A 25,946-nucleotide genomic window follows, 5' to 3' on the forward strand; every position below is an offset into this window, starting at 1 on the left:
TATGATTTCAGCAGTTTATTCACAGTCTCAAATGTTCCTTCCTTTGTTTTAGGTATGAGCAAAAGCATAGAAAACAGAAAATGTTCATACAAGGCATAAACATCCTGACAAACAAAGAGGTCACCAACAGTTTTATCTGATTGCTGTCTCACCTGTTTACCACAGATCTACCTTAATAACACAGCTGATCAAATCCTCTAGGACTCAGGTTTATAGCGTGGCTATTAAAATAAATTGCCTACAGATAAACACTGCCTTTACAGTACGACACTGTGTTTCAATACTGTCTCAGTTTACTTGGAGTAAAGCAATGCTCTTTTGATTACAGAGTTATGAATACTGCCAAACATTTTAAGTATGCATCAATAGACGTTGAAGGCACATAATCTGTTTTATCAAACACATACAAATTGTAGACATCCAATGTCTGACAGATAACATCAACACACTGTGTTTTAATGTCTGTCAGCCCTTTTGGTATTGCAGTTTGAGAAGGAACACAGATGAAACTATTTACTACTTGTAAACAAAAGCAAACATCAGCAAAAAGAAAAGAATTCTATCCAAAATATGTGCAGAAAGCTGAAATGACAACACTGGGAAAACAACAGAAAAAGTGTTAGTCAGCATTTAGAAACTATTTCTTAGTCAGAATGTGAAAAAAAAAAGCAAATGAAAATCTCTTTTAATGTTATCTCAGCACCAGATCTGAGACTCGCATTCATTTGTGCATCAAACTTCTCGAAAACATGTTTTGGAGCAAAAACGTCCAGCAGCTCTTCAACAGACATTCACTTCTTTTTAATAGACACAAGGTCCTTTCTGTGATAGATCTTTAATACTGAACTATTAACACTAACATGATATCATCGGTAACATCTCGATGAGGAGGGTATGGAATGATGAGGTTTGTAACTTATTACACTACAATAACATCCCTTCAGCAGCTCCTCTATGGTTTTGAGGCGTTCTGCATTCGCAGTCGCCTCCTGGCCAAGGCCTCCTGTTTCTTCCTCTCGATCTCGGCCGCAGAGCACTTCAATGTCATCTGGCTCGTGACAAAAACTGGAAAAGGAGGAAGGGAAGTGAGAAAAATTAATGGAAACACTGAACATGATTTACTAGGAAACGTTAAAACACATGCAAAGACCTGAAGAAAAAAAAAGGCCACAGCGGCCCCTAAATCAGAACTTGTGTGTCGTTGCTATGACTTTGAACGACCGAGTCCTAATTTGATAACATAAACATTTCACTACCATAACTGGAACCAGTGGGCACCCATGGTGAAGCTCATTTAGAAGTACAAAAACCCCCCTGTATGTCCAGAGGAAAATCAGTCTGCAATTCATTGGCGATGAAGCTTCCTGAGGTTTGGACTCTCGACAGAATCACAAATTAAAGCCATTGCACGATGTTTACTTGCTTTGGGGGGAAAAAGTGTTCATGTGCACATGCACTGAACTGTCAATGATTATAAGAACAACATGTGACATCTGTTTTACTTGTGAGTTTTAACTTCAATATCCAGTCTTATAGCAAAGTGGTGATGGAACAGACAAACCGCAAAGATGCACTGACTTAAAACAACGTATCCTCGTACAACGGTTTTCATGATAACCGTATGAAAAATAAATCATTTTTTGTGCGTTTTCCTGTCCAGCAACGTAACATGCATACAGCCTTTTCAAAATAAACATCTGTCTTCACAGTCGGGCTGTGTATTGGCAAGAATCTGGCGATACAATACGTATCACGATAGAGGGTTTACGATTCAATATATTGCGATATATTGTGATACTGTAAGTAAGGCAATATATTGGGATTTTTTAAAATCTAATTTTAGCAAAACTGTCATAGTATAAATATGCATAGAATCGGGGTAAAAACAGTTTACTTTTTTTACGTGATCAGAACAGTTGGATCTGCATTTATCACAGTCCCTGTGAAATACAACATCATAGCACTACTCTGAGAGGTCGCATCTCTTTGCAAATGAAATAAGAATATTGACTGAGTTAATCTTTGTAAACTATTAATTAAAAGTGTTTTTGAGAATCGATACAGTATCACAAAACATATCGCAATATCCAATTTTTTTTATTTTATTTTACAACTTGGTTAGGTTTAGGCAACAAAACTACTTAGTTAGGTTTAGAAAAAGATCAACCCCGGAAGTGGTGTAATTTAAGTACGGAAGTTACTTGACAAATAAATCAACGTCGACTTCTGGTTTCACACGGGACACAAACACTGGTCTCCTGAGTCTGGAGTTTTTTGACCCACCCATCCACCCCGACCTCCTCCCTACGAATTGATTTCCTGGGATGTATAAGAATTACAGTGCATTACTCTTCGTAGGTATAGCTATGAACAGTGTCAATCAAAATAACCATTTACCAAGTAACAGCATTGAACTGCATCTTAATGGAAATTCCTTTAATTATTATGACATATTTTATCAAACGCATCTTCTCCTTTTCTAAAGACAGTTTAATTTACATCGTCTATATATCATGCTTTAATACAGCCCAGGGGAATACATGACGTTTCAGACAGCTTACCTTTGTTGCTTATAGCTGCTGAGTCAGATACATTCCTCTTGAAGGCTGAGTGATGGGTCGGTGCCCTGGCTGTCACTGGATGTGGCTTCATCTCCACATTCCCAGCCTGGAAAGTTCCAGAGGAATCCCTACGCTGGTTAAATGTGCCCAGACTCACGCGGCTTCCTGGGAGGCTCTGAGACATCCGTGATTTGTTGTTGGCACCTTTCATGGGAATGTTCCATCCCTGGTAGTTCACAGTTTCACTGCCGCTCCCCGGTAACGAGTTCGAACAAACAAAAGCACATGGCGACTGTCTATTAGCGCTGGCACCGGCGCTCGTGGAGCGGGACGTGTCGGTTGGCAGATGCGCGGGGGTTTTCCGCTGTCTGTCTACAGCAATATCTTGTTTTTCTTGGAAGCTGCTGGGGCTCGCTTGCTGCGGCTGACTGTTGGAGATCCTCTCGACGCTGTCACATACCTGGTAGAACAGCGCGTCATCGTCCCCGTCATCCCATAAGCTGTCTGAAATGTCTGCAACTACAGGAGTCCCCTTCTGATCTTTAGTGATTTTGTCAGGAATAGGAATAGACAGTGTCTTTGTGGTAGCAGATTTCTGGTCAGACATCTTTGATTGAGGTTGTATAAAAGTGACGCTTGGCTTGGAAGCCTCCTTGGCAGCCATCTTGGGCTGGAAGTGAGGGTTGGGCTCTAACTTAAAAGTGCTTCGGTTGGTAGTCTTTGGCTTGGGACACAGTTCCTGGAGTGCACTGCAGCTTGGCTTGGAATGCAAGTTTGAAGGCTGACGTGCAGAGTTCGTATTTGCAGTAGGCTTCCAAGCGGAGGTGAACTGAGTAGTGTTTGTCTTAGTGTTAGACTGCATGGTGGTTTTAGGGCGGGTGTCATGTTGCTGGTCAGGATTCTGGGTCATCGCCAGCACAAAAGAGTCATTAAGCAGGTCATCGTTCTCCCAGTCGTCATCAAAGTCATCACAATTGTTCGCACTAAAACCACGAGATCCTTTTTCTTCAGCAGGATGTGCAGCTGGGCCGGCTGACTTGAGCTCTGATTGTCGGGGTTCAGCTGAAGTTGAAGTCAAAGGTTGGTGTTTTATTTCCTGTGAACGGGACGATACTGAGGAGCCCTGGCTGAGCCGGCCGCTGACTTTCTGAGTGGAGCAGTCGAACAGAGCGTGCAGCTCTGCCTCCGCCTGATCCGACGAGGACGGACATTTCAGGTCCTTCACATTGCCGGGGAATGACGTCTCTGTCAGTTGTGGTTTCGAAGTGTTTGCACGTTCGTTGAGGTTCTCGTTGACGGCGTTGAGCTGTGCTGAAGTCTCCCTGTCTTGCTGCATGTTCTCGTCGAACTGCCTGGCCAGTTTCATGAGGTCGTCCACACTGCTCTGCCTGTAGAGAGGAAACAAAGAATATAATCAACAATCCGAAAAGAAAGAATTAATGGGAAAACTACTACTACTACAGTGGAAACCGCTTACAGTGGTCACGCTTATATGGGTTTAGCTTTCTCCCATGTTACTTTGCCTCGCGGTAACCTGTCTGCTTCCGTCTGGCTAACTGAGGCCGGCGGTGTGCGCACATTGAACTCATGATGGGAAAAAGAAAGTACTTTTCTCTCAATGAAAAACATTGTCTCTTCAAAGCTCATGACAAACTGCCAAAAAACAAACCAACGAGATGCAGCAACCAGACTTCCTCAGGCTGCCTTCTGTAGTCTCCTCAAACAACGAGAAACAGTCATGACTGCTAGTGATGGAGACGGAAAACGAATGAACCCGTTAAAGCCGCCCTTGAAACACCTGAAGCTGCATTTAAAATACAGTCAATACAGATGATTAAATAAAGATGCTGTCCATTTCATTATTTTATATTAATTTAATAAACATGCAAAAATGAATTAGATGATAATCTGCACGAGAAATAAAGAAACAGAAAACCTGGACAGACGTGATCACTGTAAGAGATTCCCACTGTAATTCAAAATAACTAGGTGCTACAGGTAGAAAAGACCTAAACTGCTTGCATATAGTGTTTGTTAATGTCGTGATTAAAAACCTCAGTCAGTGAGCATCTGGGTCAATAAACTGATTACGCACCGAGAGGACTTCTTCCTGAATCTTGGCTTTGGGATGTCGGGTGTGCAAGGGACGGCGCTGTCACCTATCCACTGCAGCAGAGGAGACTCAGTCCCTTTCCGTTTCACATCCTGTGAGACACACAAGCAAAAAGTAGAAGAAATTTATTTTAAAATATGAATTGAAGAAGCCTAAAACCTGAATGACAGAACTAAGAAAAAACAAGAAACAACGTACCTTTGGAGCGATACGGTTGACAATATCTGATATTTCCACAACTCTGGTGTTCCTGAGCCCTGACCCCGAAAACACAGAGAAACAAATAATGAAATAATGTAAATGACATGATAAATATGAACACACAGTAGGACTTTGTTTTCGTTTTGTTTTGAAAAGCACAGTCAACTTTTCAGTTGCATGTGCATGGTCGTGCAACAATGTAATAGTTTCCATCCCCACACCCTACGGTCACTAAGTAAAACAGCAAGAAGCATCTTCAGCAGGCGTGCATGTTGTCATTCATGTAGAGCCCGTCATTCAGATGTGACAGCCTCTATAAATAACAGTACATGATAAGATAATAGATGTGATTTCAGGGTGTTGTTTACCGGTAGTAGCTGAAGTGGGTGATGTGGGATCCCAGATGATGTCTTGTGTCGGTTCCACATCACCTGGAGAGTCGCCATTATTCAAACCGGTGTATCTGCTGCAGCCTCTGCGCTGAGGACTCTGAAAATCTGTGCATCAAAACAGATATCAAATGTTATAATCAGGGTCTGAAATTAAGTTATTTCCTCACCTGCCACTGTGGCACGTCACTGAACATTTCTACTATGTAACCTTAATCCCTGACTATTTTTTTTATTTAGGAATTGCTTTTTAAAAATAATATTTCTTATTATAAGTACAAACTATCTGCCATGGTGGCAGGTGACCGGAGATTTTTTACCTGCAACAGCCAACCTTTACCCTGTTTTTGGCAGATGGCAGGTGCTAATTTCATTCCACCTCATTAAATCATATCAGCTAAATCATCCACAGTCTATTTGCTATGGTTACAATTAGTTTAGTGCATTTAAATTAACATTACACATGGTTTAGACTAGTATACTATATATATGTTGAGTACAGTTGTATAGTATATTAAATACATATATAAATAATATATTTATATATGTGCAAATAAATAAATAAAAATACATATGTGTAGTATAACATGATGGAAATAATGTTTCAGAGGTTTTTCTATGCTGACAGTCCTGCAAAAACAATGCAAACAAAGATCATAATAGCATCTAATAGGATTTCTAACAAAACATCATCATTGTCAATACAATTTGGTTTAGACTAGTATACATATATGTCCTTCTGGTATAACATGATGATGGAAATGCTGTTTTCAGAGGCTTTTCTATGCTGACAGGAACACAGATCTACACTTATTGGTAATGTTTTGGCATTAAACTGAAAACTTCTGCTAAACAGCAGCTTCATGCACACAAAAAAACGAGGGTAAAGTTTAATTAGTTAGCTGATAGTCCTGCAAAAACAATGCAAACAAAGATCATAATAGCATCTAATAGGATTTCTAACAAAACATCATCATTGTCAACAACAAAAAAAAGTCAGACACAAGTGTGTATTGTGAAATTAGTTAAAGTAATAAGTAAATTAGTCATCTAGCATGCTGTGTTTGATTGCCTGATGGCCACCACGCCTCCTGTATGCAGACCATGGATGTATTGATGCAGAGAGAGTTAAATGTCTTCAATCCATCAGTTTGTTGTTGTTAAACTCATCACTAATCTAGTTGAGCAGCAGATCTGCAGTCTCACCTTTATGACACATGCTGGTTGTTGCAGTCTCAGTCATCTGCTGTCCTGTCTTCTTGTTGTCCTGTGTGTTGTTGGAGTCCCCTGTCTTCTTCTTGTCCTGTATGTTGTTGTCCTGTATCTTGTTGTCCTGTATGTTGTTGGTGATCTGCTGTCCTGTCTTGTTGTCCTGTATGTAGTTGGAGTCCCCTGTCTTGTTGTCCTGTATGTAGTTGGAGTCCCCTGTCTTGTTGTCCTGTATGTAGTTGGAGTCCCCTGTCTTGTTGTCCTGTATGTAGTTGGTGATCTGCTGTTCTGTCTTGTTGTCCTGTGTGTTGTTGGAGTCCCCTGTCTTCTTGTTGTCCTGGATGTAGTTGGTGATCTGCTGTCCTGTCTTGTTGTCCTGTGTGTTGTTGGAGTCCCCTGTCTTCTTGTTGTCCTGTGTGTTGTTGTCCTGTGTGTTGTTGGTGATCTGCTGTTCTGTCTTGTTGTCCTGTGTGTTGTTGGAGTCCCCTGTCTTCTTGTTGTCCTGGATGTAGTTGGTGATCTGCTGTTCTGTCTTGTTGTCCTGTATGTAGTTGGAGTCCCCTGTCTTGTTGTCCTGTATGTAGTTGGTGATCTGCTGTCCTGTCTTGTTGTCCTGTGTGTTGTTGGAGTCCCCTGTCTTCTTGTTGTCCTGGATGTAGTTGGTGTTGCTCCTCCACAGCTCAGTGAACTCAGCAGCATGAGTCCTCTCCATCCTTCACTAGAACAGCAACAACAACACAGTCTCTGCTGATCATTGTTGTTTTAACTTCTCCCTGGAGGCTCCGTGGATTCACAGCAGCGAGGACGAAGCTTTGTTTTCACAGTTTCTTCATGTTTTCACAAACAAACACGTTTGTTGTTGTCTCTTCTGCTCATTCCGCCATGTTTGGCCGTGACGTCATCAGAGTACGGGTGCCGCGGAGTTGTTTTTTGTTCGCAGTTCGTTCGACTTCCCTGCAACCAGAGAGAGATACAGCTCTGAGCTGTTTAAAGGTAGACCTCCACTCCAACATGTGCATGTCTGTATTTCACTTTCATTACCGTGGTTTAAAGCTTCAGTAGGCAGAATATTTTTGGCATCATTGCCATAGCTTATTGAAAAATATTAGATATAGATTTTTCTTCACTTAGTCCACTTTTGTTTGTTTTGTCTCCAGTATTACAGAAAGTGTTTTACTTTTGAATGTGTTTTTTTAAACATGTGTTTTGAGTAGTTAAATATTAAAGGGACTATTTGTAACTTTCAGAAATGCTTGTTAACAGCGACACCTGTGGCTGTTAAGTCAACGAAAGTCAGCGTCGGGTTCGCGCTTGCTCACTCTACATAGACATGAACGAGCATCGCTCAAAACAGTGAGGCGACACACGTCAGCTGAAACCACAATATCACTCTATATTTCACCTGCTTGGCAGTAATGTTAGCTGACCAGACGGAGGTCTCTCCATGAATCAATGCTTATCCTAGTGTTGGCTTGCAGGAAAAGCGGGTCGGTGCCGGTCGGAGACGATAACGTTTCTCGCTGCGGAGCTCCGTCACTTCACAAGGCATGGAAGACCTCTGTTGGTCTGGAGGAGGTGCAGCAGTTATTTCTGCACAAACGTCCACTGTACATTCACTAGATATTCTTAAGTTTAGTTTTAGTTAAAGGTACTATACTGTATGTAACAATTTACATGTATTGATCGTTTTGTATTGCCATTGTGTGAACAGATTGTAATGTAACTTAACAACTGAGACCTTCTCTGATTTTCTCAGTTGCTTATAACAGCCTGTGGACTGATTTCTATATAAAGTCCTCGGGACGGTTTTGCCTCGTAACGTTAGATGATGAAGTAATTTGCAAATGGCAAGCTAGTTAGTATCACGGAGATTGGACATCACAGATAGTAACGGTGATATATGATCGTAACATAATGTCACGTCACTGTTTTGGCCGATAACCAGGATGATCGCTCGCGCCTATGCAGTGCAAGCACGAGCAACAGGAAGCTGAATGCAATTCACTTAATGGCCACAGGTGTCATTAATAACAAGGACTTTCTAAAAATTTACATATATTACCTTTTAAGAGTTTGATTTAGATTAAATAAAATGTGTCTTATGTTGTCACTTTCCGGCAACAATGCTCTGAAAACTATTTCAAAGTTTCGACAAAAATGGGGCTGGAAAGCCTCCAAACTCTGTGCTTTATCTGGGAACCTCATGCAATACAGACATTAAATGTGAGCTTGTATTACTCTTGGCTGGTTGCAGGCAGTATACAGTAAATATTATGGCAGACAGCCGGGTAATACCAAGTAGGTCTACCCATATGTTTGGCCGGTAATTGTGCAGTATTCATTGGGCCTGAAGCTTGATTGTTTGCGGAGGCCTTGTTGTGATGGTTATTGTTTGTGTGGATTACATGCACGTTGTCAAATAAATCAGTCGTGCTTTTCACCAATGTTTATTATGTGAGTCAAACAAATTTGTAGGCACAATTCGTATTACATGGTGTTTGGCACAAATGCCACAAAGGTCTGTTTACCAGGGTGGTGCAGCTGCAGCTGTCTGCAACTGGTTTCCCTTTATGAACATCAGACTGTGAGGATCAGCCTTTGCTGTGTTTTTGCCAACAGTTGGCATAGCCCTGATGTCAAGGAGACATATCATGCTCATTTTCAGGTTTCCGATCTATTCCTAATCCTAAGTAGTTTTATTTTGAAAAGACTGGAGCGGAAATTGCATCACGAAAAAAAGTGAAATTCGTGTCTAAGTACACGAATCAAATAGATTAAATTTCGTGACTATTTCACAACCTGCCATGAGACTGTGTTGGACAGACAATATGAGAAAAATAATGTGTTTTTGGAACATTAAAACATGTAAACATGTTCTAGTAAAAAAAAACAATATAGTAATAACCGGCTTCCAAAGTAGCTTCCAAAATTTTTGATGTCACAAATCATTCTTGTACGCTCATGTCTTAAACTCCGATATAAGCTGAGCCCAGAGAAACAGTGAAAGCAGCCTTGCAGTCTCAAACTCTGCACATACATCATTCTGCACAGCGAAGGTCAAACAACAACACGTTTTTGAGTGGAGGACTTTAAACCTCAGTCACCAGATAAGCTCTCAGTGGTAACAGTCTTGACTGCAGCTCACTGAAATACATTAAGGCAAGAATACGTTCATAACCAATCTAACGTGATAACTTTAGAGCCTTAAGGTCAAAGGTCAAAGAAACTATTAATACGGTGCACTTAGGGGTAAGTATGTCAGCGAGGCTTTTTTGAGCCAAGGTGGCCGATTGGTCAGCGGCTTATCTTTTGTTTTTAGTGTGTTTAGGGAGTGAACGTCGGTGTCAAAATCTTAGAATCGAATAAACTTACACTTCTAATTAAAACACATTTGTCAAATGTGACATCCACTTCTGAGTCATTTGATGACGGTCTCTGTCTCCAGACTATTTTTCCTGATGTTTTAGGGCCCCGATCAGACGGAGACGCTTTGCTACAGGCTGCTTAAAAAGACACTTCAATAAGGCCTTGGCAAAGCGTGTCGGGCAAAACAGCATGGTGCGCCTGTGGAGCGGGGCTGCGTGCACAACCGGGCGATCAGATGTGATTAACAAGAACAAAAATGGATTCAAGCGGACTTCAAGCTGTTGCTGTTGATGTGCTATTGGATGAAGAGGGGGAAAAAGGCCATGAAACTGAGGTTTTGTCTTTTCTGTGAGTTGTGTCGTAGCTGCCGTCCAGCTGCCACCTATTAGCCGGCTGTCAATGATCAAATTTGAATCAATATTCTGTCACTGTAATGCCTATTTCCCTCCTCAAATGCTTTCAGAAACATTTTGTAGTGTACTGTTTAACTGTAAAATTATAAAGTTTGTGACCCGGCAGCCAGGTTGAGATCTGTTGAGGAAATACCAAGCACCGCCCACCAGCCAGAGCACAGCCAATAAGAACGCTCTCTCTCTCTCTCTGAAATGACCTGTGATTGGCCAAAGTCTCCCGTCACCGGCTAGATTTTCTAAAGCCTGAAAACAGAGCCATGAGGAGGTGCAGAAGTCTAGTTTTCTCTCAGAACACTTGAATAACAATATGCTGAAAGGTTATTATGGAGTTTTTGCCCAATGACGCCAAAAACTTTCTGCTTACTGCACGTTTAAATATTAAGTTTAGTTTTAGTTAAGAGTTTAATTTAGACCTGGTGCAGATTGATTATCTGCTGAAGAAAACTTTCTCATACTTAAACTTTATTACATTCATCACATACATGAAATTTGACCTCTGCATTGACCCCATCGTAAGCATTTACAAGCAGTGGGCTGCTGTGAAGCACCCGGGGAGCAACTTTGGGTTCAGTGTTTCGCTCAAGGACACTTTGACATGCAGACAGGAGGAACCGAGGATCGAACCATCGATTTGCCTATTTTGGTCTTCAGTCAGAAAGCTTAGTCAGTCTGTTTGGGACTCAGCTAAACGTCATTCCTTTAAACTATATTTGGCATTTTGCTGCATGAATGCTTAAAAAAAACATGGCTTTTTGAACGCACACGTCTGAGTCAAATGAATAATTGCTTCAGTGGTAACAGGTTAGAGACATGTGAGTTGATGATTCCAGATAAGTCCTTGTGTTGTTGAAACTAGTCCATTTTTCCACCATCATCATCCTCTTATCTGTGAAAGCTGAGGAAAGGAGGTACATGATTAATGTTGCTGTTATATATTTAACTATGTCATGCATACATGCGCACACACACACACACACACACACACACACACACACACGCGCGCACACACACACACACACACACACGCACACACACACACACACACACACACACACACACAGACAGACAGTATTCAGAGTTTCCACTGAACACACTGTATGACTCCTGTGATCAAGAATGAAATATTTGATTTTAAAAAATAGAAACTTTACCCCTCTTATTTCTGAAAGAAGATTGGTGGAGGCTTAAAGCTTTATAAGACCCTTGTACGTGTGTCCTGTTAGGCATTTTATTCAAACTGTTTATTGCTCTTACCGTGTGAAACACACACATGTATTTCACCAGAGAGGTCAGAGGTCACGGTGGTCAGGAGGAGCAAGAAAGGATTTGAAATTCAATCAGTCGTTCTGCATTCATGCAGATTTTCTGAGTGTGCTGTGTTTAGTCCTGGTTTTATCTTATTCTCATTATGTGTTTTAACATTAATTTACCATCTCTGCATTGGGAATTTTTGGATGTTAACGACGAATTAATTAAGAACAAACATTCTAATTGGAAAAAGAGCTGAAGACTCGGATTCTTCAACACATTTCTGACCTTCTGCAGAGCAATTTCCAGAATAAAGCACTAGATGGTGCTTGTATACCTCCGTGGTATTGTGTGTGTGTCTGTGTGTGTGGGTGTGAGTGTGTGTGTGTGTGACTGTGTGTGTGTCTGTGTGTGTGACCGTGTGTGTCTGTGTGTGTGGGGGAGAAAGAAAGAGAGAGAAAGTGAGATACAGTAAGTAAAGTCAGTGTAGATTGGATGCAGAGAGATTTGTGTGGAAAACGCTTTGCAGAGGTGCTGTGCTGCTGGAATAGTATTTTGTAATAGACACACACACACACACACACACACACACACACACATGCACACAAGCTGCAGTGAATTACTATACTTGATTATACTTGATTCTGCTTTGATTGTTTTCATTTGGAAGCAGTTTATCAATGGAGAGAATTGGGGGAAGCCAATCAAGTACGTTTCTTTGATTGAACGCCAGAAACTGTTAAGAGCAGACGACCTGCAGTCAGAGTCTCCGCTTCCCTGGTTAAAACGTATTTCTTGTTTCATCAAAACATGAACAGATATTTAGCCACCGCTAACAATAAATGCATGGGAGTCGAGGGAAACTGCAGCGTGTGTCATCTTTCAGGCAAACTCGTTCTCATTTTAGTGAAACAAAAGCATCATTTTTGCAGCGAAGAATTTCAGAAAATTCAGCTGCCCCAGATCCTCCAAGTTGATATAAATGTGCATTTTACACATTTGATAATATTGCATCTTAAATAATTTTATATATATAGTTATGTTTACAGACTCTCTCTCCACCTCCCTACACTTGTATTTTGATTGCGATTCATTTGACAAAAAAAGAGACAAAACACACAATAAACAATGTTAAAGATTCATTTGACTGATAGCATTATTATTATTATTATTATTATTTTTATTATTATTATTATTATTATTATTATTATTATTATTATTATTATTATTATTATTTTCCACATTTTCTATAGATATCGCGATAATATTATTATTGTAAATCTTTTTGGCCCCAATAATCATGTAGTGAAAATCTAATATTGTGACCGCCCTAATGTTTCCCATCCAGTCAATATAATATTATATAAAAATGTACAGTATTAATGATAATTTAAATGTTATTTCATCATCAGTTTTGCCACACTGACCTGAGTTGAATTCTGGAGCAAATGCACATTCAAATTTTGAAATACTTTTTTTTTTCAATCAATTGATTGTTCAATCTATAAAATGTGAAAAAAAAATATTAAAAATGGTCCAAATTCCAAAGTAACATCATCTATTTCAAAGATATTGAATTTACGGGGATATAAAACAGAGAAAATTCCTCATAGAACCAGTGAATATTTGCATTTTTGCTCGATGAATGAATTTATTATACTATTTTTTTTGTCAATTTTGTCAACATCTCTTTCTGTCTTTTGACTGATCAATTATTGACAAATCTTTTAAGTCATCTTTAAAATATTTAACCTATTCATCCATTTCTTTCCTCATAGATGAACATGTCTGTCGTGAGGCGGTACACAACAGACAGCACATGTAGGCCTAAAGGCCATTGTCATGTTAGTGGCGTGGCCGTTGTCGATGTTAAACAGGTTAACTGGAACCGCCAGTATGGATGTAACAGCGATTTAATCAACAGTTAGCCACGTTTCATGCCTCCCTTTTAATGCATTCAGCTAATCTTGGGGGTATCCCCATTGCTCTGTCAAGCGAGCTGTGTCATATCACGCTGCCACGCAAATCCACGCCCGGGGGGGGGGGGGGACGGGACGCCGTCTCCTGCCCGTCTAAAAGTCACCGTAACACCCTCTGTCACACTGAATGTTAGCATTTCTCAGAAGTGATAGTTAGACCACAGAATAAAGGGCATGGATGTGTCAGCTTCTATTTGAATATGAAGCATCAGCCCTCCCGCTGCCTTGTGTTTTTTTACCCGCTCTGTGATTCCTCCTCCTGCGGGCCTTTCCAAGCCGTGTCACGACAGAAAAAAAAATCAAAATTGCCAAAGGCTGCACAGGGAGGCGAGAGGATGAACAGTTTAGCCCGGATTCTCCGAGCTAGCCTGATTCTTTCCCAGAAGCCTGTCTCTTCACCTAACTACCCACCGCCTTCTTCTATTTATCGGTTACGCCTGGGTTGTTTAGAAGCAATTAAGGAGCTAATTGTGGAGATTTCTGAGGACCGGGTATTATAGTAAAAAGTAAAGAGCTAATGGCTAATTGCCCAAGCAGCTGCTAGTGTTTATGAAGAAGGAGCGAACATGCCAGGGGATCTACCAGGCGTAGACAGCAATGAGGACAAGGAGGTTTGTGTGTGTGTGTGTGTGTGTGTGTGGTGGTGGGGGGGCTCATCATTGCTGTGGATCCGAGGGGACGGTTCACACTGGGCAGATGCCAGGTGAGTGAGACAAGCTGGAGAATACGAAGCTCAACTCTGAATAGTGTGTGCATAAATAATGATCACCTCTGATGGCCTCTGGTGCTGCATCTCCGAGGAGTCCGTGTTGTCTTCCATGTTTGTATGTGAAGGGTATATCCCAATGTTTATACCACCACCCCCCTCCTCCGCAAACTCCCTCCACCTCCACCACCACCCACACCCATTCTGCCAGACCCCCCTTTGGGCTAGCGGTGCCTCGTGGATGACAGTTAGCATGTGGCAGAGCTCTCTGAAGTGGAAGGGATCCAGGATGCTGGGTCTTTTCTGTGCCAGCTTCGCCAAGCTGGGATTTCACCCATTTCACAGTGTCTGCCAATGGCTGGGACTGTGAATGAAAGCATTTGAAACAATGCCTGCTTCTGCGGTGTCAGATCAGTGGGCTTCAGCGGTGGTTAGATGCAGCCTAAGGTGGTTTTGGCGTCCGTCTGAGAGAATCCCAGCAGCCCTTTTTCGGTCACACGGGGCGAAAAGGGAAGTGCTAAAGGGCGTCCGACTGCACTTTCAAGCAGCGGTGGACGGTTGAGATGAAGAGGAGAAAGAGGAGAAGAGGACATCAAAGCAGGACATTTGTGGGCTCATTTTTGAGTTGGCTTTCTGTTTCATTATTTTACTGGCCAACTTAACTGGTGTGATTTCAGGATTCTGAACAAGTCAAACATTTACTGAACACTAGTTCTCAGTTCTTGTGAATGTACAGGGAGCACAGAACAGTTTTTTGTAAGATTGTAGGGTGTCAAAATTATGACAGAAGAGCTTGATTTGTCACAATAGAATTATGTTGACCTCAAATACCCCAAACACTGGCTCTAGCGAGAGCCTTTTACATTTTTCCGTACCTGAAGGCCACTGTAGTTCTCCGACACGGTTGTGAGACTGCGGTAACGTGAGCCGCAGAGTGCAAAAAAACGTGGTACCACCAGCCGCCGTCTGACTTCCATTGCTCCTAAAGTAGCGTTATTATGGTATGAGTGAGGCGGAAGGCGTTACCACGGTTTTGCACGGTTTGGCTCACGTTACCGCAGTCTTGGAGGGGTACTCAGTTGGTTGCAATCTGCAAACACACCGCTATCGCACACTAACTATATTCTGTACACTAACAATGTAACATACTTTTTTCGCCAATCGCGGAATAAATACTTCCAGGTCGTGCATTAAAATTTATATGTGTGTCATTTTCAGTAACCCCCTCTTTTATTCCCGACCAATCAAGAAACCTCCACGCCATTTGTTCCTGTGAGATTTCAGTAAGTTTGCGAGGTGCGCCCACAGCGCCCGGAGAGGAAGCTCCAGTCCTGACTGCAGCTTGAGAGGGGAGATGACTAGAGCAGTGAAAATGTACATTTTGACTTAATTTATGCTTCTTACAGTACAGTAGTCTGTATGAAATGATTATTATGTTATCACAAGTTGTTAAATATATTACCCTTTGTTGAATAAATGCTTTTACATGGGCATTTTTAACATCAATGGTGCACACCGACTGCTTGGCGCTGCAGCAGCAGCTCCGTCAACACAGACGCTGTTTGCACGTAAACCTGTGCACAATTTTGATGCTACAGCAGTGCTATTTAATAAAAGGTCAATAAAGTTAACGTTTATTACATCAATTGAATATTTTGGCATTTAAAATGTTCGCCGTTATGCGCGTTATGATCTTCCTTACACAGGCAGAGGCGTTAATTTTCACCACTTTTCTCAAAAACTATTGGTCTAAAAGACGTAGTGTAGACTGTCTAATGGATATTTCTCCGGAGAATGAGCACACAAACATGCATGTCAGGTTCTTAACAACTGGTGGCGGCGCTGAAGGGAGAAAAGTGTGCGGAACACCGTTAGTAAGATGCTGCCAAATCCTACACACCGTCCCTTTAATAATTGCTGCTCTACCCACCAGGTATGCATCAACAGATATCCAATGAGAAACCAACACCATCCAAACTATTTGATTGAAGGATTATCTGAGCGCCTTGCAGAAGGCAATAATTATCTTAGCAACAAGGATGGGGAAATCTCCGAGTTAAGCAATACCTTTATTTTAACATTTCCATCCTTTTTATTAGGTTAACCTCCAAAACTTAATATCTGTAATGAAATAACATAATTTTAGTATATCCAATTAACCTCTGTCTCGACCCCCTTAGGGCTTCCTTCACTTAACATAGATTCAACTAAGGTTGTCTTGACTGCAGCTCTTCTTTAGGTGGTACAGATGAGGTGCGAGACCTCTACTGTCATGATCTCCATACAGTCGCTGTTTATGGGCATCCATACCGTGTTGTGGTAAACCCTGTGCTGCTCATGTAACATGTAAAGGAGATGCCATTTTGCAGAATTAAGACGCAGCAGCAGCAGTCTTGGAGGACGGCTAAAGCAGGGGAGCGCAGAGGGGCGGTGTGTCTGCGTTCAGCACACTGTATAGCAGCAGCCTACTTTGACTGCTCATTTATTCTGTTTATAATAGCAGAGCCGATGATAAATGTCCCGCAGAGTGCACATGTGCTAAAATATTCATCAATTGGAGGCCCCCTAATTTGCGGAGGAGGAAAACCAATAAATTCAGATGTGAGCGGCAGTCATGTTGTATTTATATGAATATGCAAGACCATGGGTGGGACATTAAGATTAATCTGGCATGTATGCGCTTTTAACCAATCCTAATGTTCCCGTGTTAGACGGAGATGTGAGAGGAAGGTGATAAGGTGCCAAACAAAGTGAAGCTCGATTGGAAATTCAACCACAATTTCCTTAATGATGTTTTCTGAGTTTTCATGGTTAATGTCAAGCTACAAAAAAAAACGTAATATGCACGATCCACTCTGATTAAAGGAAAAGTGCGGGGACTGCACTTTCCCTTCATTTTCAAACATATATAATAACATCAAAACTGCCCCTCAGCGTTTTGGTTGTGGTGAAATTTGATTTGTCATTATCATGGCATCAGACTTGTTTCCTCCCAAAACCACAGGGTTTAAAAATCCAACGTGATTAATCAGTTTTCTTCAGAGCAGCTTTTTTTTTTTTTGCGTACAGGTTTTTCTAATTTTCCTCCATTTCTCCCGCTCTATTTTCTGCCCTTATCTCTTTCTTTCCCTCTGTCTTCTTTGTCTTGCTCTCACTCTTTTCTTCTCTTTCTGTTTTTCTCCCTGTGTGTTTTTCTCACCCTTTCTGCTCAGGTGTGCAGGGCCTGGAGGAGGAGGAGGAAGAGGAGGAGGGGGTTTTCTCCAGTCGTATACCCTGCAGAGCCACTCTCTCCTGGGGTAAGGATGACAGGAAGTCAGCCAGATGGCACAGAGCAGGTCTGCAGCATGTGACCTCCTCTCTGGAGAGGCAGGAAGCAAGGAGGAGGAGGAGGAGGAGGAGGAGGGAGGAGCGAAGAGGAGGAGGAGTAGAAGGAGGAGGGGGAGTTGGATTAAGAAAAGGAGGTGAAGAGATGGAAGAAAGATGAGAGGAGTGGAGCCAACTGAGCCTCTGATATATCGGTGTTGTTCCACCAGTAAGATCAGGAGCTTTAAGATTGTAATTTATGGTAATATATATTATTCTAAAGCAGAAGTCAATAACATTTTCACACAAATAAATTTGCACTGTTCTGCTTTACGTGTCTGAATGATATAGCACAGTGATTCAGCATGTAGCCAGTTCATGAAAGCGTGTTTGGTAGCTGGGAGTGATTCAATAGAAAAGACATAAGTTGTAACATAAAGCTAGTGAAACTCTACATTTTTCTTATTTTCTTAAAATCCCGTCCTGGTGCCATAAATGCTCGATAGTGCACCAAATATGTATCAATCCACGACTGAAAATAGTCCACCACAAATGCACTATACTCTTGTTTGAGTAACATTTAGAGCACTCATCTCTTTAAGAAAACGATTTAGCCTTTTCTAAAAACAAAACAATATATTTGTGACCTGTTTTTAAAGACTTACATCTTCCGTGAGAACCAATGGGCTCAGCACCACAGACAGTAATCAGAGATGGACTTACATGTCGTTAGTGTTTGGCTTTTCATGTTGTCTGGAAAAAATAGAACTAATTTCTTTTTAGTTTCGAGGGTATGATTTAAATTTTGTTTCATATTTATTCCCATTATTATCTACCCATAGATCATCCTCGTTGTCAGTGTTTTGGTTCATTTTGTGAATAGAACAAAAAAACAAGTTTAATCAAATCTTAAAGTGGTAAAAATGAAACACCAAAGTATGGTTTACATTTTGTACTACCTTGTCATTTGCAAGGGCCTTCATCATTTTAAGTGTTAATTGTAAAAAAATAAATGTTATTCATCCTTATCCTTTAAAAAGACAACCCCGCTGTTTGATTGGTACGTGTTCTCTGGGAAGTGTAGTGCAGAAATGCAGAACCGGTGATTGTTAAAGCTTCAGTAGGCAGTATATTTGTGGCATCATTGGGCAAAAATTCAATAATAACCTTTCAGCATATTATAATTCAAGTGTTCTGAGAGAAAACTAGACTTCTGCACCTCCTCATGGCTCTGTTTTCAGGAGACTTTGGCCAATCACAGGTCATTTCAGTGAGAGAGAGCGTTCCTATTGGCTGTGCTCCGGCTGGTGGGCGGTGCTTGGTATTTCCTCAACAGATCTCAACATGGCTACCGGGTCACAAACTTTCTAATTTTACAGCTAAACAGTACACTACAAGATGTTCCGTGCACTACTGTCAGGATATAGTGACCATTTAATAAAAATAACTTTTTTGTAATCATATTCACTGCAGCTTTAAATATAAAGACAACATTTTTACGACATTATTCTTTTTATTGCGACTCCATGTACAGTGGATGTTGGAGAGAACATCATATAACACAGATGGGTAGATGACGTCTCTCTGCTTCCACTGCAAGAGAGAGAAATTTAGGAAATACTGTAACTTAAAACATCAAAAGCTAATTTGCATCTCCTGCTACAAGTTCCCCAAATTCAATCCTGTACAGCGTCTGTACAGTAAAACTGCCAGTTTGGTGACCTGGAAAAAAAACACAACTTATTTCATCCAGCTGTGAGTCCCATCATAAGTTAACAGCTCCAATTTGGTATTGACATCCTCAGTGTAAAGGGGGGAAAATAAATTGACAAATTTCCCAACTTATTATTATTAACATTCCCATACACACACACACACACACACACTGATTTACTCATCACATTGCACAAACTTCCATTTCATGCACAACTCCCCGTCTGCCCCGAACCAACCCGCCTCCCCTCCCTCCGTTCCCCTCCTGCCCGGGTTGCCTTTGATCTAAATTTGGCCTCAGTAGAAGTCTTGTACACAGTCATTTTCATATGGAGGCTTTGAACACACTGATGGAGGGCCGTCGCTGCCGCGCTCACTTTTATCCTCCGAGCCCTTTTCCCTCGGAAACCCGGCGAGCATATGGCGAACACCCCTCACCGGAGTTATACAACAGGAGGGACCGCCCACTCTGAACATCTCCTATTCCCAGACTCCTTCCATCACTCCGGGTTTAGAGATGTTGGAAATTAGTTACACTGTTGTAGATGTGACAGCGATGCTTACGAGGCAAAGTTTATTTTAATAGGCTTTTAAATATCCGAATGTCAGCGAACCTGAGAAATGAGCAACGTGAAGATAAATGCGGTGAATTGACATCTTGATCTCGCCCACCTGCTTTCTCCTGAACCATGTAGGCGTCCATCCAAGTGAACCGCCAGATGACATATATATATTGCACTATTAAATATCTTTAATATTAGGCTGGAAAACTGGATTTGCCCCGTCAGATTTTTCATTTCTGCGAGTGTGTTCTGGGACATGAAGATCACCTTTCTCGCTCTGCTCTCTCACTTTGCATGAAACAGAAACCTGCCCATTGTTTGCTAACAGAGAGCTACAGTCTTTTGGTCTCCTCATGTCGAACTGAGGAGCCGTCATCTGCTGCCAAAATGTCCGTCAAAAGACAACGACCAAAGCAGATCCACTGTATCGGAGGCTTTTCGTCAAAGAGCCCCGACTGAATGAATACCTTTTGAAAACCAGCGTTCCCTTGATGCTCAGTCTGAGAGTTGTGTTTCACGACTCGCCACAAAGCAGTTAAAGAGGGCATATCATGCTCATTTTCAGGTTCATACTTGTATTTTAGGTTTCAACTACAACATGTTTACATGCTTTAATATTCAAAAAACACATTATTTTTCTCATACTGTCTGTCTGAATATACCTGTAGTCACGCTCTGTCTGAAACGCTCCGTTCTCCCCAACACATTCTCACTCCCAACTCGTCAAATACCGCCGTTTGGTCAGAGCCCCTCGGCATCGGAGACCGATGGATTACCCTCTTGTATTACTTTTGGACGGACCAGGGACGGTGTGTCAATATACGCTTGTTACATGCATAGTGTCCTTTCAAAATAAACTTCCGTTTTCCAAGGAAGTTAGGTTTAGGCAACACGACCACTTAGTTAGAGTTAGGAAACGGTCGTGGTTGACGTTAACTTCACGTATAATCACCTCAAAATAAGAGTCTTGTTTTTGTTATCTTTAGAATGAGCCTTTTATATATCTACATACGGAGCGGGTCCTCTCTTCACAGAGCCACAAACCACTGAGTTAACTTTTTCTGTTTGGGCTGGAGTCAATAGCGTTACTCGCTCTGGAGTTAACCCCCTCCTTCACTCCACTCAGCCGCTGGGAAACAAGACATGGGAAACCTCTATTGGTCTTGAGGAGCATTTATTTCTGCACAAATTGCAACTTCCACTGAACATTCACCTGATATTCTAAAAGCTAAACTAACTCTGTCTTCTGCTCCATTACCTCACTTGTTCGCTCACACACATTCGCCACCACTCTCTCTCTCTCTTGCTTCACCACTCACTTCCCACGTATACACACACTCTACACACTGGCTTCGCTATTCTCCAAATGACCTACGCAACTCTTACAACAGCTGGCTCTAGAGAGGGTCATTCACGTTTTTGCGTCAGCCACCGTAGTTCTCCTACACGCCTAGCACACTGGAGAGGTTTCAATCTGCAACCTCACCACTAGATGTTGCTAAATCCTACGCTGTTCCTTTAATTGGGAGACAAACCTTTAATTAATATCAGGGAAAAGTCATATTCATTTAGAGATACTGAAATAAGTTAAAAAAAATCATTGTTTCATATTTCTCTCTCTTGGTAAGACTTATAAATGCTGTAGACACTTAATAGTATTTTTGGGCTGAAATAAACAACAAACTTTTAATTACAATCAAAACCTAATTAGAACTGTCTAGACAGTCGTTTTATTTACTCAGTTTCTTGGGATGAAGATTTTAATCTTTCCATTGTTGAATCCTTTCTGTGTGAGGGCCGTTACTCTCTACGTCTATGAACAAAAATACATGTGTACTCCGGAAGGGATACAGCATTTATCTCATTACCATTTTCTTAAATGTTTACAGCCATTGTCTTCCTTTACAGTGCAAACGCCACGCCGTATACACGTAAAAGCGCTGCCGGGGTTGTTTTCATGCTTTTATCTTAAATACATTCTTTCCAGATTGTTCAGCCCTAGAAACTGGTAATTACCATATATTATCACCTCCACAAGCTCCACCACTAGGGTTGCCATGTTTGAGGTAATTATATCACTCCCAAGTTGTCTGTATAATCACTTAACAGAAGAAGCAGCCCTGCATTCGCGGGAGCTTTTGACACAAACCGAGAAATGTTTAAAATGGTTCCTTTAACCCGGGGGGGATACACAGATGACAATATTTTATATTCAATACGTGAGCATGTTGTCTGGGCATTATTACACGGATCCTGGTCTGAGGAAATTTAAGACGTAAACAAAATATGAGAGAAATACACTTGACCACAACAAAAGGGTTGTTTGGAGGAGACGTGAGGATGTTTACCTTCAAATCCAGTTTCAATTTATGACTTTCCTGTTGTGGGAAAAGTGGAACTTTAATTTCCAGCTCATGACCAAACACACAAACATGAGAAACACAAGAAATTATGGTGCCCAAGTCATCCAATATATATTTACTTTTATTGTTTCATGCTTTTAGATGGATAGATGGATAGATAGATGTACTTTATTGTTCCAAAATTGGAAAATTATTGTGTTACAGCAGCAGGTTATCCAAGCAATGCACAGGAACAGGATGTCAACACTAAAGAAATATATCCATAAAATACAAAATATAAAGAAGAATATTGGAATACACTATAAATATACCCGACTACTACAACTAGCGTAAAAAAAATCTAAATAATAAACATAGAATAACCCATAAAGTGTGCAAGTTACAATGTTTTGTTCTTAAATAAAAAATAATTGAGGTAGTAAATGTGCAAATGTAGATGTGCAAAGTTCAATATATGCAGAATATTACAGACTAAAACAGAATCTATTTGGTTGTTTTAGTATTTTTTACATCATGGTAAGACTTTAATATTTTCACATTTGAGATATGATGTTCATGCAACCAGTATTTTCCAAAACAAGCACGAGTTTTGGAATGAAACTCTTGTAACATCTATTCTTATAGCGTAACCTCTCCCTTACCCCGGGCCCATTTGAGGCTTTTTAGATTGTAAACAGCACCACCATGTTGAGACACATCAGTCTCTCTCCGTGCACCACAGACACCATTATCATTCCAGCGCTTATTTCAGCTGACTGTGATATTGTGCTGCGTTTCCGTGTTTGGTGTTGTCTGGTTCCATCGCGCCAGCTGTTGGGTTATTTATAACTGTGGTTGCTGATCTAAACGAGCTAGTAATTAGGCAGCAATGCTTTTGAGGAGACATCCGCTCCTTCCCATCCACCCATCCATCCATCCATCCATCCATCCATCCCTCCCTGCCTCCCTCCCTCCCTTCTTCTCTCCATCCCTCTCTTTCGCCCTCGTTCTGCCTGCTGTCCCCAAACACACCAGGAGATAAAGGGGAGACTTGACTTCACTGAATAATTGAAGGGGTTTTTACAAGTGAAACAGCTCGCTCTCTGACCCCATAAAGGCAACACAGAAGGCCCTATCAGAGCTTAACAGAGATACACACATGCACGTGCACGCAGATGCACAGTAGGTGTCATCGGGTCAAAGGCAGAGTCTAAAAAAGCCAGACAGTTTTTAATTGGCTGCAGCCAGCGCGCTGCTGACACACTGAACCTCTCCGAAGAGAACAACAAAACCGAGCTACTGTTGTGGCTCCGACAGACACCAGAGGAGATGTTAGAAGGCAGGAACATGCCTGTAAGCCGGGTCCCCCCTCCCCTATACTCTCCCCGGTGAGCACCCCTTTACCTCATGCTAATTTCCAACTTTCAAAGCTTGTAAACTTTATCCAATTATACACAAGTCGATAGACTCCCTCGCCCGGCTTTTTTGGCAGGTTGCGGTGTTAATTTATGAAAAACAAATCTGAAATATGCAGATGTCTTTTGTTTGAAGCAGCTGTTTGGTCCTGTTGCCAGGTTTCAATCAGGCGGTCTCTGGGGACGCCCGCGTGTGCGATCTGTGGCCAAGGCCCCCCGTTTGATGTCTGACAGGGACGGAGGGACAGGGCTTTAAAGTGCGGGTCTTCGCCCACAGCCAATCTGCAATTACTGTACAGGATCTGTGTCTGTGTGTGTATGAGTGCTTTTACTGCTGTTGTTTAGTGACAATGACATAATATGATATTCTCAGTTCTATATGAAAGTAATGATGAATAATAAGCTGTAACATTTTACAAAAAATGTTATTTCCTGAAATGTATCATGAAACAAACGATAGATGATTCTTTCCTCAAAAATGTCAACTGCTAAGTGAAGAAATATGACTTTCAGGCCAAATTTGAGGCTCGTATTCTCTTTCAAATCATAGAAAACAAGTACATTTCTCATTTTGACCTTTTTTAATGAAACTGCTTTTCCTTGTCGTCTCACAGCTCTTCCTCGACTGCATCCTCAGAGGATCCAGCAAAGCAGCGGATTAATTTCTCCTGCAAAACACAAGAAGTAAGTGAACTCTGTAACAAACTCTTACATGCACTTTGGTCTATTTTACAATTTGAATTAAAGGATGCGTCTCAATGTTGGAAGAAACACGAAGAAGAAGTTTTTTAACCGTCGGGATGCCAAGGCGAATTCGCATCGACCGTGTTCTGACAAACGCTGTCAGCCGTATTCATTGCTAATTTATGACGCTCATTAAGTGACGCGGAACACACAAAAAAATCGGAGCAATTATCATTTATCTTGATATATTATTTACTAGGGATCATTTTCCTGCTTGGTTGGGGACCGGGGTGAGAGAGACGGAGGGGAGGAGGTGTGAGGGAGGGAGGACCACAGGGGTTTGGAGACAGCTGGCACCAGAGAGGCAGAGAGAGAGAGAAGGAGACATGGAAGTCAAGAAAGAGACAATGTGATGAGCTCCTTTGAAATGATGAGGGTTTTTAGGACAAGTATTTATTTAAGGCTGCACCAGGTGTGATTTTGTATAAAAATATATAAAGTGTAACTACAGCAGAAGAGAGAGCCCCGCGCTCCTTATTGAGGCCAGTTGTGAAAATTAATTTCTTGATTACTGGTAAGAAAACACAAGATCAAAACACAAACGTGCCTCCTAAACATCAGTAAGTGAGCGCTCCATCCAGGGAAACCCGAACTCACCAGGAACAAGTCAAAGACACATTTATTCGTCACGTAACTTCCGTACTTAAGTTACGGCACTTCTGGAGTTATTTTGACCCAAACCACGATCTTTTCCTAAACCTATCTAAGTAGCTTTTGTCACATAGCTTCCGTACTTAAGTTACAGCACTTCCGGTCTTGTCATAAATACGTTTCATATCAGCCTCGTATCACGCTTGCAGAAACGCAATGCCACATGGCCAACGTTGTGAAACGACTGGTTAGACAACAAAGCTACTTGGTTAAGTTAGAAAAAAGATCATGGTTTGTGTTCAGATAATAATATAACAACCTAAAGTTACAACCGTAACAATGCAACAGAAAATAGTTAGGTTTAGGAAAGAACAATATGGTTGGGCTTAAAACTGCTACGTTTATACAGTGAAAATGACATCGAACGATGTGAACACGGGACACGAACGAACAGTTGATTGTAACGTGACGCACGGGACGCAAACAGCGGTCTCTTGGATGAAAGCCTTGTGTTTGTTGGACACATCCACCTCCCACCCGCCCGCCTGGTGTGTCTCTTTTCGCTCTTTAAACTACGTCACTTGCTCAGACTGAATGCAAAAATGTTGACATTCAATGTATCCCTGGTTTGCAGAAACGTCCAAGGCCAACATTTTTTCCTGGCAAATGGCCTGAAATTCAAGGTAACACGGGATGAGTAATTGATACAAATGATCATTTTAAGTGTGAAGTATTCCTTTAAGGTGCTCTGTCCTGTGTAGCTTTCCGCAGACATAATTACACAATGCCATGCTAGCAATATAAATATTACTATGTATATTATTTTAATATCAATAATTTATCACCACATTCATTTTGACATCAGTTTAATTACCAGAAACAGCCAGGACTGAAAGACTGGCAGCCTAACTGCCCTTTACGCTGCAGTCGATGTTAAACTGGGTTTGATCTGGGTTACTTTCCAACAGAATCAGGTAGAGCGCTCGCAGCGTAAACAAAGCTATGTACTGTACTGTCAGGGGTTTTAGAGTCTCTTTCAAAGTATTCTGTATGATTAAAGTAAAACAAACAAATGCAACCGCAACTCCCA

The 25,946-nt window shown here is 41.4% G+C and overlaps 1 protein-coding gene and 1 long non-coding RNA gene across 2 annotated transcripts; both read right to left on the reverse strand.

Annotated features, from left to right (window-relative positions):
* si:dkey-78p8.1 (ewing's tumor-associated antigen 1) lies at positions 1-7,432 on the reverse strand. The gene is made up of 6 exons (XM_037783160.1): positions 6,471-7,432; positions 5,244-5,372; positions 4,873-4,931; positions 4,657-4,766; positions 2,562-3,949; positions 1-1,065 (listed from the first exon to the last, which is right to left on the reverse strand). Exons 1-6 carry the CDS (start codon positions 7,183-7,185, stop codon positions 953-955), a joined length of 2,514 nt encoding a protein of 837 aa, XP_037639088.1. The 5' UTR covers positions 7,186-7,432; the 3' UTR covers positions 1-952.
* LOC119496094 lies at positions 1-25,389 on the reverse strand. The gene is made up of 4 exons (XR_005208631.1): positions 25,379-25,389; positions 19,188-19,194; positions 251-255; positions 1-203 (listed from the first exon to the last, which is right to left on the reverse strand). It is a non-coding gene; the product is annotated as an uncharacterized LOC119496094 (long non-coding RNA).
* Between the last annotated feature and the right edge of the window lie 557 nt (positions 25,390-25,946).

Source organism: Sebastes umbrosus, chromosome 10 (genome assembly GCF_015220745.1).
Source record: "Sebastes umbrosus isolate fSebUmb1 chromosome 10, fSebUmb1.pri, whole genome shotgun sequence".
NCBI lineage: Eukaryota > Metazoa > Chordata > Actinopteri > Perciformes > Sebastidae > Sebastes > Sebastes umbrosus.

Coding starts and splice junctions, on each gene's coding strand:
- si:dkey-78p8.1 (XM_037783160.1), bottom strand. CDS start 7,185: ATGGAGAGGACTCATGCTGCTGAGTTCACTGAGCTGTGGAGGAGCAAC. Junction 4,767..4,872: donor TCAACCGTATCGCTCCAAAG/GTACGTTGTTTC, acceptor TGTGTCTCACAG/GATGTGAAACGGAAAGGGAC. Junction 1,066..2,561: donor AGCAGCTATAAGCAACAAAG/GTAAGCTGTCTG, acceptor CTCCTTTTCCAG/TTTTTGTCACGAGCCAGATG.